Source organism: Merops nubicus, unplaced genomic scaffold, assembly GCF_000691845.1.
Source record: "Merops nubicus isolate BGI_N331 unplaced genomic scaffold, ASM69184v1 scaffold13823, whole genome shotgun sequence".
NCBI classification, from domain to species: Eukaryota; Metazoa; Chordata; class Aves; order Coraciiformes; family Meropidae; genus Merops; species Merops nubicus.
Window position 1 is genome coordinate 103,941 of NW_008601064.1, and position 14,243 is coordinate 118,183.

General features: G+C 36.3%; 1 protein-coding gene across 1 annotated transcript in view; it reads left to right on the top strand.

Annotated features, from left to right (window-relative positions):
- TTC27 (tetratricopeptide repeat domain 27) overlaps positions 1-14,243 on the top strand; it is a gene marked incomplete at its 5' end in the record, with an annotated part of 122,357 nt that overhangs the window by 101,603 nt on the left and 6,511 nt on the right. Inside the window, 4 exons of the mRNA XM_008937889.1 lie at positions 2,179-2,277; positions 3,699-3,751; positions 6,448-6,613; positions 12,420-12,617. Coding sequence (XP_008936137.1) covers positions 2,179-2,277; positions 3,699-3,751; positions 6,448-6,613; positions 12,420-12,617 — 516 coding nt within the window. The remainder of the gene's footprint in view (positions 1-2,178; positions 2,278-3,698; positions 3,752-6,447; positions 6,614-12,419; positions 12,618-14,243) is intronic.

Below are 14,243 nucleotides of genomic sequence, written 5' to 3' on the forward strand. Positions count from 1 at the left end.
TTTGTGTGCAGTTTCTTCTTTGAATTATGAGTTTAAGGATCATGAAAGGTGACAGAGTGACAATGCTGAAATTTTTTGTGTTTGTGCAGGCCAGATGTAATTGACATTTCCATCTTCACCTATTCATCCATATGCTCTGAGGATGGGCTATCCATGTACACCCTCAAATGCAAAAGGATATCTTTATTGCCAAGCTTATTCAGTTCTTTTCTTGGTATCGTTAAGGCTGCTCACCAGGGTGCCAGGTCTGACAGGGATGAATGTTACACATTGGTATTCTGGGATCTAAGTTTTGAAGTGGGTCATCTATGAACTCTGCAGCATCTAATTCAGGAGCACATATTTTGTTACTCACCTTAAGTTGGGTCTCAGAGTCAGAAAAATGAGCCTGATCTGGAAAGAACTGCAAAAATATTTGTCATAGAGTTCGGACTTAAACTGTAGAGGTAGAAGTTCCTTGCATGTGAATGAATCTTTATCCTCAACCATGTAAAATCCCTGATTTGCAAATGTTACTTAAGGTAATGTTTTTGTGTTTCAGTAGCCATTATGGTTTCCTGTGCAGAACCTGAGTTACAGAATTGCTTGATTCAGAACTAGCATCCAAACCACAGGAGGATATAAACATTAATCAGACACCTTCAAAAGCAGTATGTTGTTGTGCAGTATAGAATTAATGTAACCTGGTTTTCCATCTTCCTCTTCCAGACCTTTTTCCCTGCTCTCTCAAAAATTTTTCTGGTAAAAGCTATTTATAATTCTTACCTTGGCATTTAGAATGGAGAAATGGCTGAGCTTATTCCAGTAGGTAGTACTACCTGGAATGATTTTGCAGCATGATTATAAAATCTTTTGTTTGATTTTTACTGCATACATTTAAACAGCAGAATGCTGTCAGAAAATGTTCTGTCTGTGATATGTATTTGTGGTTTAATATTTCCCAATTATAGAGCTTTTCTAAAAAGGTAGTACTGCTTAACTTGCATCTCTTTGAGAACTAACCATGTGGCAAATCATGAACTTGCTATTGTGAAAATGCATATCCAGTTTGCTGTAAGTTATGCCTGTATCTGTTATGATTTAGAATAGAACAGACTATTTTGTTTGGAAAGGACTTAGAACAATCATCTAGTCCAACTGCCTGATGGGCATTGACCATCACTCTAGGAAGCCTATTCTGGTGTTACTCTCTTGGTAAAGAAATGATTCCTGATGTCAGTCTAAACCCCTCCTGGTGCAGCTTTGAGCTGTTCCCACATGTCCTATCACTAGACAGCAGGCTCAATATGAGTCAGCGGTGTGCCCTGGCAGCCAAGAGGCATCAAACACAGCATAACCAGGCAATCAAAAGAGGTCATTGTCCCACTATATTCGGTGCTGGTGCAGCCTCAACTTGAGTGCTGTGTGCAGTTCTGAGCCCCACAGGAAGGGAGATATGAAGGTCCTTGAGTACATCCAGAGGAGGACAACAAAGCAGACAGAAGGAATGTCCTGTGAGGAGTGGCTAAGAGCCTTGAGTTTGTCCAGTTTGAAGAAAAGGAGGCTGAGAGACAACCTCATTGCTCTCTACAGCTTCCTGAGGAAGGGAAGTGGAGAAGGAGGTGCTGAGCTCTTCTCCCTGGTTGAATCTTTATGGATCAGAGGTATCTGATTGTAACAACTAAAGACTTAAAATGCAAGATTCTTGAACTGGTAAAGTTCTGTTCTCTATACAAGGCATTATTTAAGTACATTTCTATCTCTAAGCATTGCATTATAAACTAGAGAAGATTGATATTCTGAAAAGTAGAGCTATAATTTTAAAGTGTTCATGTTCAGAAATGTTTAAGTACATTTCAATGTACTTATTATTTGACTTAATTGTAGTACTCTAAAATGAATGTGGCTTTTTCACAAGTTAACGCAAAATATGCAAACCTCTAGCTATCACTTAAGAGCACTTCATATATAGTTAAAAACTTTTTTTTTATCCATATTAAGACTTTGAACCTAAAGTTGTCATATATTCTGCATACAGGATACTATTTATTCCAGTGTGCTAGTATTATGATAGCTGAGAATCAGATAAAATGAACAAGAGTAGTGTGTATTTAAGCATCCAGGCAAAATTATTTTTTCTATTCAGAAATATATATGTATATGTGTATGTATATGTAATCATCCATTTTTTCTCTCCAGCTAGGTGTATGGTTTTCCTTGGGCTGTGCATACATTGCTTTAGAGGGCTATGAAGGTGCTGCCAAAGCATTTCAGCGCTGTGTGACATTGGAACCAGATGTATGTACTTTTCAACAAGAGATTCAGATGGCTTATCTAAAAGCAACAAGGATATTTTCATTATAAACAAGCGAAGCAATAATGAAAAACTTGTTTAAACCCTTTGAATAAATTAAACTTGTGCATGAAGGATATATTTTTGTCATGAGGCATCGTAAAAATACTTGCCCAATACTTAACTTCATCCAAGTATGTGTGCGTGAATGTTAAAATATGTTTGAGCTGAAATTCCTTTATGCTTGCATACTTTGCTAAAACAGAGAAAAGGGAATGAGTTGACTATGGAGAGTGCTAAAAAGAGAGAGAGAAAAAAAATCAGATTAAAATACTTAGTCCCTTAAGTAATCAAATCTTCCTGGGGAAAAAAGAAAACAAACCAATAAATGGTTGTATGACAGGTAAATTTGTAAGCGCGTAGTTCATGAGCACAGGGAGAGGATGGAGCTTGTTAGCCAGTTTTTCAGGATGCCCAGGGTACAGTAATGCTATGTGTACAATTTTGGCGTTTTGGGTGTGACTGTGCATTTTGATAGCAGAGGCATCATCTGGATTACCTCTCAGGAGTGCACTGGCAACACTATTGTCAAAAGACCTAACTGCCAGCGTGCCAGACCTAACTTGAGTTAATGCCATCTACTTGACAGAAACTATCATTGATTCTTTTCCCCAAGAGAACAGAATGAGAGAGTAATGAAAGGTGACATTCTTTTTTTATTTATTAATGAAATAACTTACTTGGAAAAAAACCTGTACATACAGACAATTCTCTACTTAACTGGAATTATGTATTGGTATTTTTTTGTTTCAGTGCAATAGATTTGCTTTCAAGTAGATACTAAAATTGTGTTCACTTATCTCTCTGGGGCCTGTACTTGACTGTATTCATATGAACAAGCCAACTGACTTCTCAGTGGGTTAAGTGGTATTTCTTTCTTGAGTAAAGGATGCTGGGCTGGCTCTTAGTTTTGGCCATGAAACTTATCTTTACACATTGATCTGCAGCAATGTTGTAACTGTTTTAATGAATTAAGCCTCAAAAAGGTTTCCCACATGGTTTAAATGCTCCATAAGCCTGAGGATAGCCTGGGAGCACTCGCCTCTGCAGCCATTCCAGCTAGATCCTGAAGAGGATGACTGTTTACAGTGTTAAACTGAGGGCAAGAGCTGACATAATGTAATCCAACCAGAAAAGAGTTGGTTAATATTTATAGATATGATTATTATAGTCAATAATGTTTATTTATCCATTTCTATTCTTATATAATAATTTCTATTCCAGTGTAATATTTTTACTACCTTGTAGAGAATATGTATTCATATGTGTGATTAGAAAAATTGATTATAATTCACAGTAGTGTTATCTATGTATTTTTATCAGGGAAGTATAATATAAGTAAACAATTTTTTTGGTATCATTACAGAATGCTGAGGCCTGGAACAATTTATCAACTGCTTATATCAGATTAAAACAGAAGTAAGTACTTTAAATGGCTTGGGAGATGCTGTTTCCAAAATAAATAACTAAGATTTCCTTTTTTTGACATTGAATTTTTTATTCTTATACTGTGGTTACCTCATATCTTATAATTCTTATCCCTTCAGTTCTCTCTCCCAGGTTTGATCATTGGTAACTTATTTCATTTTATGGGAAGTAGAGTTTCATAAACTTTATAAGAAGTAAAAAAGTCTCACCCTACATTTTTTCTTGTTAAAAATATTTATGATTTAGTAAGTATAACCAGTGCAAAACATTAATATTAAAAGTTGGAAACTAGCTGTTGTCATCTGCTCCCTCATCAAAATCAAGCTTTACTCCAACCAGGCTCTTAAATCAATCCCACTCAAGGGCTGTACACTTGGGTAAGGCTTAGCAGAGTCTCATACAACAGGCAAGTATAAAAGGTGTAAGTAATTTTGAGAAGTGTATGCAAATAACTTGCTGACATACAAATTAAAGTGATTTTATTGGGTTTTTGGGCTTGTTTGCTTTTTAAGAGCCCATGAGCTTTGTGTATTCTGAATCTCCACCAGAAAAATTAATTCTGATGAAAACAGGCTCTACTTTTCACTTCAGCAGAAAAACTTCTCTGGGTGCCAGGAGGCCTTTGAAATCTAGATCTCATATTTCTCAGAACAAACTAGGCCTGGCTTTCCATCCTTCAGGTGAGAGATCTCTGGCTTCTAAGACAGGATGACACACTGGTACTGCCTACTGTTTCCTGATTCAATATGACTTGGTTTAACCCCATCATTATGCCATGTATGAAGTACAGGGAGGATTTGTTTTGAGAACCTAGAGGACTTCATTAGCATAGCAAAAGTGATGATTTGAGGAATACCATTTCAATCCCAGCTTTCGTGTATCTTGTCCGTGTTTCACAGTTCCATCTGATTGGCATCTGCCCTCCTGACAACTTCTTAACTTTATTGAGAAGATTAGGGACATGATACAGGCTAATCCTGCAGATGTTGAAGAGCAGTTTCAGAAACAGTTTCTCAAGGTGATTGGGAGCTGTCCCGGTTAGAAGGCAGAATTGTGTCCCACCTCCCTTATCCCTTAGTTTCCCAGGTAGAGAGGTAAATAAAGGAAGGCAGGGGTAATGAAAGCTTTGCACCGATTGAAAAGTTAACAAAATGAAATATATTATTTAACAGGGAACAGAAAGGAAGAAGGGTAGGGGTTTAACAGGGTAAAGGGATTATAGTAACAACAAAGCAAGGAAGGTTAAACTTCCAAAAAATACAAAACCCAAACGCTGTGCTGAGGCTCCCCAGTGCTGGATCTCGCTCGACTGAGGTGGATGCACAATCTATGGACGTGGGTGGAGGCAGGGAAGAGTCTGTAGATCAGGCCCAAGTCTTCAAGATGGCCATGGCCACGTGCAGCACAGGGAAACCACAAGCAGCAGCAGTAGCGTGCCTCCGGCCAGGACCCCGGCAGAGGAGAAGAGAAGAGAGCAAGAGCAAAAAAGAGAGAGGCGTGTCTTCTCACCCCTTTTATAGGTCCCAGCAGGAAGTCCCGAAGACAGGAAGAGGGGAGTGGGAATAGAACAGGTGTATGCCCCTTTCATTCAGGCTTACTCCTGGTATTAGATTTCAGATCTCCACCCACCAGGAGCAGCAGGTTTCAAACCATTACAGGAGCACATCAGTCAGCTGGAGCATCTTCCAGCCTATGAGAGAGCTGTGCCAGATCTGAACTTCCATTGCAGCAAAATTCACAGAGCAAGGAGCATGTCTCTGTTCTTTTCTAATATCATCTGTCAAAATCGAAGTCTGAAATCCCTTACTAAGCTTGTTAACAGTGAAGGAGACCCCACTGTTAGTACATTTAGTTGGCATCATCACACTTATCAGAAGAGAAATGAAAGGGGAGTGAACTGACTGTGGACTACGCTGCTGTAGCTGTGCCAAATCTTTGAAGGACCTGTTGTCCTTCAACAATTTTTGCTCTATCAGTCAGTTCTCTTCACATGTATTTGGTAACTTTTAATAGTATGGGTTTAAATTGGCAGTTATTTACATTTTTCCATGACCCAACCATTCTGATCTTTTAATGGCCTCATCCACTAGTTAGATATTCCCTTTTCATGACTGGGATACTTACACTCTCCTGGACCACCTTTTTGAAAATCACAAACAATTTCTTTGAGCTGTCTTTCTTTAGACACAGCACTCTTAGCAACTTACTTGAGCAAGTGAACCATAAATTTTGATAATAAGCCATCTTTATATTATCTTTATTAAGAAGAGATCTATTGTCGTACTTCCCCAAAGAAGAATTTTAGTAGAGTGGGAGAACTCTGAGTTCACAGTAATCTAAGTAAGATTGTTTTCTCATGGTTCCTGTTAAAAATTCAGAAAATAAAATATTGACATAAATGGCACCATTATATTGATTTTCTGTCAAAATATATTTATGAGAGATAACATAAAAATTACCTAGCTCAAACTCTACAGAGTGTACTGTGAAATGAACTGATAGAGAGTAACTGCAAGAGAGGTTAAAGAATGATCAGTATTGTAAATTATGAACAAAAATTTTACATTGTACTGTTTTCTACTGGTTTTTAATTGATGCAATGCCAAATGATTTTAATAGAGAAATCTTCTATATTAAATCTTTCATGTAGAGTCTTGATTTCTATTTTTCTTTTTATTATGGATTAGAATCAAAGCATTTCGAACCCTCCAGGAAGCTCTCAAGTGCAACTATGAGCACTGGCAAATATGGGAGAACTATCTTCTCACCAGTACAGATATTGGAGAGTTTTCAGAAGCAATTAAAGCTTATCACCGGCTCATGGACTTAAGAGAAAAGTACAAGGATACACAGGTGGGGAAGTTTTCATGTGAAGTCATCCTGTACTTTCATTAATTATTCCTGTGAGACAGAGAGAGATTTCTGCTGGTAATGGTATCAGTAATGATAGTACACATACCAGTGAAGTTATGTAAGCAAGCCATTTAATTTTTTTGAGATCTGGACAGTAAGACGAAGTATTTAAAATAGAAATGGACAAAAAGGGAAACCTTTGCATCCAGATTGTGTTAGGCTTTGTGAAAGGTCATATATGAGCCTTGTGGTTTTAAGGACTATTCTTAAAAAAAATGCATTATCTTTCCATATTGTTCCTGTATATCTTGGTACCAGAAATAATTTAAATTACTTACTTTAAAGAAAGGTAAGCTTTTCCCATATGTTTGAAAGTGCCACAAATGAGGCTCTGAAAGGGAAGTTTCATAGACTGGATGCATTACAGTCAGAACACTGATTCTTAATAATCAGAACAAAGACAAATAAAGGAGTTATTTTTCATATCTTTCACTGTAGTTCAGGTAAATTCTGTGTTTGTAAAGATACACTCTGGACAAAATCCAGAGAGCCTACTTTAACAGCTTCAGTTGGGGTGTTACCTTGCTTAAAACCAGGTCCTGATCCAAACAGGAGAGTTCCCATAAAATCTTATAAAATTATAAAATGTAGCTTTTCTAGATCTTGGGAGTTTTGAGTCCTGTGATGAGGAGAGAGAACAGAGAGAACTAATTATGGTTGTGGAAACATCTCATTTGTTCATGGGGAGCAGGGATTTTAAAAACTTTTTTCAGATTACTTTTTAATAAGAGATTTTATGTGAGTACAATACGTACTGCTATAAAGCCAGCCATGCACAGGATAACATTCTGTATTAATAAAATCTTTTGGGTATGATATGGCTGAACATTAAAAAATCTTAAACTCTATTTGTACTAAAAAGTGTCTGTGGAAAAATAGTCTTATATATGGTAAAGATCAGTTTGTTTGGCAGCTGTAGTATTGTGGTACTGGTGGGGCCTGTTTGTTTATTCGTGGAGTATTTTGTAGGTGCTTGGGGGTTTTAATTAATTTTTTTATCAGTTAATTTAAATAACAGCTTTAAGCTTTGTCTACTGTAGTATTTTAGTCAGATTGACAACTGACGAGGAATAGAACTTTCTACTTGTATTTGTCCATTTTAGATATGTTGAGATGATACAGACTACTGTTAGTGTGTTTTGTCAAATTTTATGTAGAATATTTTATTAAAATATTTGGAGATATTGCTTGCACTGAATTTCTATATTTGTTGTATAACTCTTATTTCATCTTGTTCTCATACAGCTTTTACAGAAGTATATGTATGCTATGTATCCTAATTTTTTTTTTTTACATCCTAATTTTAACTTTGGCTTCTGCTACATAAAGTAATGTCAAATATGCTTTATGCATTTCATTGTAATTTCTAATACAGTTTCCTCAATTTGAAGGATTTTATTAGCTGGCCAAGAAAAAACTCGGAGTCTGATTAAAGAATTTCAGAAAGTCTTTAATCAATAATCTTACAAGGAAGTGTATTCCCATAGCAAACCAAAAAAATAAAAAAGCACATAAAACTAAAAGCTTCTGCTGAGTTTGTTTACAAAGCTCACCATTAATTTCTGAGCCTCTCCCATTTGCCAGCTGGTCTGTTTTAAGTAGAGATGCTCTATAAGCCTCTTGTGCAATTGTATTTTAACAAAGTAAAATCAGGCGAGGTCAGTAAGTAGAAGCATACACTTCTGTTTCCATGCAGCATAGTATGATCTTCTCTCAGGTTATATTTAGTATCTGTAGTCATCGTAGATTTTAATTGATAGACTACTGAGCTAGGTGACACAATGGTAGAGAAAGAAGGTAGGAATTTAAAAATCTAGAAAAATAAATATCCACAGGACTGGAAGAAATGTGTAGAGTTATTGATTCTAGTTCTTTGTGAAAACAGAAAACCAATCACTTTTAGCATAATCTTTGTTGCAGAATGTCCCTTCTGGAACTGAATTCATCAAGTAAGAGTGTGCAATTGAGTACATAATTTGAGATGTTCTTAGTTCATATAGTTACATCAGGGTTTAAATTTTATTTCAGCATGGTATGCAATCAGATTCATAAATCACCGATTTCTTCTAATAACAGTAAGGCATTCATATATTCATCTGTGATTTCTGTTAGACCATTGCTGTCTTTTTGTGCCAGACTTCTGAGTACAGAATGCAGCTTTGGGAAATGTTGCCTCTAAGCTATTCTAGTTATTTAACGATGTCATCCTTGTGGCAGAGGTTCTGAGATCAGGATATCATGGGGCTTGAAGATATGGATGTACAGATTCTGTAGACAGACTCGAGCAAGGAAAAGCAGAAGGGCTCTTTGTAAATGAGCAACAGTGCAATAAAGATTACAGCAAAGGACAAACTTTCCTAAATTTCAGTTTCCTAGTATCACCCTTAAATGTTATAAGCATTCTCTCTTTCCTTCCTTCCTGGTTCTTAAAATTCTTCAAATTTCTGTATTTCTCTTAATGTTCTCTTAATGAGCCTACTGAGTTGAAATCTTGAAAACCTTTACTATAGATGTTAGGTAATAAAAGATAAAGGCTTAATGAATTATTTGTAGTTTCAGCTAGTAGACCACTCAGTAAAAAGGACCCAAGGAGAAAGCCTTACCTGTTGGCATCATCAATTAAGCCTCTGAATTACTAGTCTGAGGTGGTAAATATACCTGAAAGATTTCTGCAACTGCTAAACATAATACTTTGCACCACACATGTGCTTGTGGAGGCAAGCAATCCTTTTTACTTGGAAAGTTGCAGTTATGTGAATAGTGAAGTTATTTTGTGGGTGAAAAAGCTGTTTTGCTACATTGCTTTCAGAAACAAGATCTTTGTCCTATGCTGTCAAATAATATGAATTCATAAGTATGGACAAGTGGTTCCTCTCTGCAATTCCGTGTTCCTGACATTCTGGCAAAGTTTTTCTGTTACCCCTTTCCATCAAATACCCTAATTTCAGCAATTCTTATTGCCAGACTGTTTCTAATAAGACTACAACAGCATGTTCCAAGAGGATTTTGAGGAGCAAGGTTAGAAATCAATAATTTCTGGAGCTCTGTTTCTTTTACATAGCTCACTAATGACAATTATCTTTTATAATAAGGCTTTGGTTGGGGGGGAGGTGGCATAGGAGAGCTCATAGACTGCAGATTTGTCTTTTTGGATCTAGTATCTGAGAGTTCTCTTCTTACTTGAGCACTGTCAAGTTTGATTAGTATTAATGAAGCTTCTAAAAATGTTTTGACCAAGTTAATTTTTATGTGAAAGGAGCTGTTTGGAGAACAATTGTGGAATGAGATTATCTGATAGCAATCCCAGCATTTGAAAAATGTTTGGTTTTTTTTCTAAGGTTTTGTCCCATGGTGGTTTTTGTTCAGTTTTTAGTAAACACATATTATTCACAAAAGTAAAGGAGGAGGAGGAGGAGGAATGCAGATGATGTGATGTCGTACTAAACACAAACTCCACACAGTGATCATAATGGATCCCAGTCCATTAAAAGAGGCATTAAAAAAAAACAAAACAAACTTTTCTGCTTTTGAGGGATCCTGGGCAAGAGAGCATTGCATTCAGTAGTTTAATATGTGTGGCAGTTTAAAATCTCTCAATTATATAAATTAAAATTTAACATTAAGACAACCATCCAAAATGGAAAAGCACTGTTACATTGCTAATACTTTCTGATGATTAGCACAGTTCACTTGCATTTGGAAACAGCTTTATTTAACAAGTGGGCACAGCCAAGTAGTGTTAATGATTCCTTACTGTTTAATGGACCCTTTAATCGGGGCCGTCACACTAGTTTTATTTTAACTGCTGTAGAGCTAAAGCTTACATGATGAATTAAAAAAAAAAAAGAACATAGATCATTATTATAAAGGCATAAGCAAAGCCTGAACTCTGTGGGAGTTTGAGTTGTTCAGTTGCTAAATCCTACCGACCAAGGAAACTTTTTCATGTGCAAGCAAAACATCATTGGCTTTAAAACTCTTGATAACTACACATAATGTTCAAGTTAACTGACTTCTTGGAATCTGAGTAGCAATTTTATTAAACTGAGAAACTGATTGAGAAGTCAGAAATGTATGTATGAATCCTCAGCACCAGTTCTAGTTACTTTTCAAACTGCTTTTATTACAGTGCTGGAAATGGAAATATCAATACTTGCTGGTGTTTTTCTAGCAAATCATTGTAGAAAACCTGATTCATTTAATGATGGGATTTAGTCCCTTAGATTCCAAATCATTTAATGTAATATGAATTTCAGAACTGTTGGACTATTAATAACTGATCATATTTTCTATAATCTTAAATGAAAATCCAAGCTCTTTAACAGAAAAGAAATAACAGCCAGTTTCTCATATCAGCTTATAAGGGTTTTACTCTTGCAGTTTGGGATTGAAGAGGGAGGAGCTGATGTTCAGGTGCTACTAGGATTTCTTAGTGATTCTGAAAAGATACCAGGGAGATGTATAATTTTTTTTCACTTTTTCTGTTACATATCTTTATTTCATAACATCATCAGCCTTTTTTATTTATTTGAGTTGTTTTGACAAATATTTCCTATATCTGATAAAACCCAGTAATTAATTCTTGGGATCCATGTTAAATGAGTCATTCTATAAAAGAGAAGTTGTTTTAGGAAAATGACATATCAAAAATACTATACTGAATTATGTTTTTATATTAACAGAAATATACTTCGACGCTGACATAATTTCTGCATTACTTTCTGCCAGTGAAGTTAGGAATTACCAGCATGAAGGTGTTTTTATACCAGCCTATCTTGAATGAAAGCATTATGAGGCTTCTGTTTTGTTTTCATCATTATTTCTTATTTCTTCTTTCCCTATCTTTTCTATCATTATTTCCTAGTCTCTGTGTCTCATGTTCTACACAGAACAGGCAGTTCTTAATTAAGGCACAGCTTTTCTGGGTTTTATTTTCTATTAATCCACCATATGTTCCAATGTCTTTACATTTACCATTTCTTATTTTATTGAGAAGGATCTGAGGCACAGCAAAAGTATTTCCTAATTTTCAGTGTCCAGTTTGGGACACAAAGACTCATGGTTTTTTTCAGGGACACTTGGTATTATGTAGCATTTCATACATGCAAAGCCAAGCTCCCATTGAGTTCACCAGCAGCTGCACGTGCTTAGCATTTCTGCAGGTCAGATCCCACGTTCTCAAGCCAGTGACACAGAGAGTACAGCCATTAAAAGAGTACTTGTAAAAAGTTTGATTGAAAGGACTTGACTCGTAACTCAGCGGAAGTGCATTAGACACAAGAGTTTCCCAAAGTGGTATTCAGTTATCTTCCAGTTTTTCTCATCCACTATACATCTTTCAGTTTCTGCAAGTAGTTAGAGGTCCTGTATGCAACAGTGTCTGCCTGAGTCTGGTTCAGGCTGTTTACTCATCTTTTTATAACCATATTATAAGGTGAAAACATCTTTAGGATACTGCCACAATTTCCTTTGCCATTCTCTTTGACACTAGCCCATCCCTATAACCCAAATTTCTTAGCTCTTTGGTCTCTTTATCTTCATCAGACATAGAATACTACAGATGAGGTGTAAGTGAGTTGAATTACTCCCCTAATAAGGTATTTCTTAGTACCATATGACAAGTACAGAACTTACTATATTTTTATGTTACTGAATAAGTAATAGAGACCAAATGCTACAGATATTATTATATACACTGATGTTGACTGACGTAGAAATGAAAACTCTTTCCTGTTGCTTTTTTAAGGTGCTGGCTATTCTAGTCAGAGCAGTGGTGGATGGCATGGCAGGTCGCACTGGAGAGGTAGCAAGCAGCTTGAAGGGGAAGCTGCAAGAGCTCTTGGGCAGAGTGACTTCACGAGTGACGAATGATGCGGAGGTCTGGAGACTTTATGCCCAACTTTATGGGAATGGACAGAATGATAGCAGCGAAGATACTGAAAAGGTAAATGTGTTGAGGTATATGTTTTTATGGATACACACTTCTGGTACAAACCGTAGTGTTACATATAGCTACATACTCTTGTTCCAGATGTGTTTTGCTTTAGTGTTTCTGTAAGCTTATTTTCTGCTTTTCATGTTCCCACAGCACACGTTTTTATTATCTAACAGGAGCAAGATGTTTTACATCAGTTCTTGCGGATTTTTAAAAGAATCTCTCACATTTATCAGCGTTTCATTTTAAAACGTTCTATCACAGCATATGTGTATTGTCTTGGATTTGTATTCTGAAAATTTTCTTGGCAGCAATCTAATGTCTATAATCTGGTTGTGGTGGTGTTTTTGTTTAAATTGGAGTCTTTGATTCTGAAGACAAGATATTGCAACCTCTGGATAAAAGCGTATCTTAAGGGCATGACCCAGTGGCATCATAAGCCATCTGCATTCTTCTTTGCTATCATTAAGGGAAAATGCATCTAAGTCTATACCACAGTTAGAGTTTCTAGCAAAAAAAGTGCTTTGTCCTTACTTAGCTTAAAATGGAACTAAATAATGCTCTTTATTTATGAATCTGCTGAGCCATTGCTTTGTCTTTACCCATCTCGGGTTTTGCTATGTTAACTCCTGTTGCTTCCCAAGCAATTGAGCTGCACTTCCAAAATAACCCCTCTGTGCTGCTACGAGTGTTTACTTGGTTGTGTGCTGGAGTGTGCTTTGCATTTGGTGTTAAATTTCAAAAATTCAAATAGCCTTGACACTCCAAAAATACTTACGAGTTATCAGATCTTTACCAAAGCTGAAAATACACAATGTCAACATGTCTGTTTCCTAATGGGAGTATGCCTCTGACCTGGGCAAAAATGTCAGTCTGGAGGATTGCTTGTTGCTCCATTTCAAGCATGTTAGGCAGATGGTTGGGCCTAGAAATTTTATGCCTAGAGGGTTAAACATAATTATTTGGGTCTTGCTCATTGTCTTCATCTTTATGTTCTACCCTGCAAAATGCCTTTTTTAGTCATTGCCGGTGTCCATTATATCTCAAATTCCTCCCTTTTTTCCTTCCCTCTTTTTCTTTACAGCTGAACAATAAAAAGGATTTGGCCTATTTAGAATTCAGAGATACAGACACTGCAATATCCTGTAATATATCCTCAAATTCTTACTCAGACATGCAAAATAGCAGAGGCCCTGTCTATACTATAAATGTAATCATTTCAGAATCTGGTTACATCACACTATTTTTCACTAACCCAGTTAAAAATGTGGTTTCAATTTGTAATGTAGACAGGACTTTAAGTGCGTTTCCTAATCAGACTGGTTATGGAACATGCTTACAGTCTAGATTGCTCTGCAAAATGGGATTATGTTTATAAATGCTTAAGGTATGCTTACCTGTGTATCCAAGTAGTTTGATGTGATGGTACCATAGATACAGATCATGGAAGAGCAAAACTGCCTATAGAGACAGCATATATTAATTTGCAGTGTAAAAATCAGTTTACAATGCACTAGATAATCATTGGTAGCTTTTCTGGTATATTATAAAGTAAAACTGTTAAAAACGGTATTTATTGACTTCACTGCTACAACCACCATGTGTCAGTCAGATATCTGTAGAAAAATCCCAGCT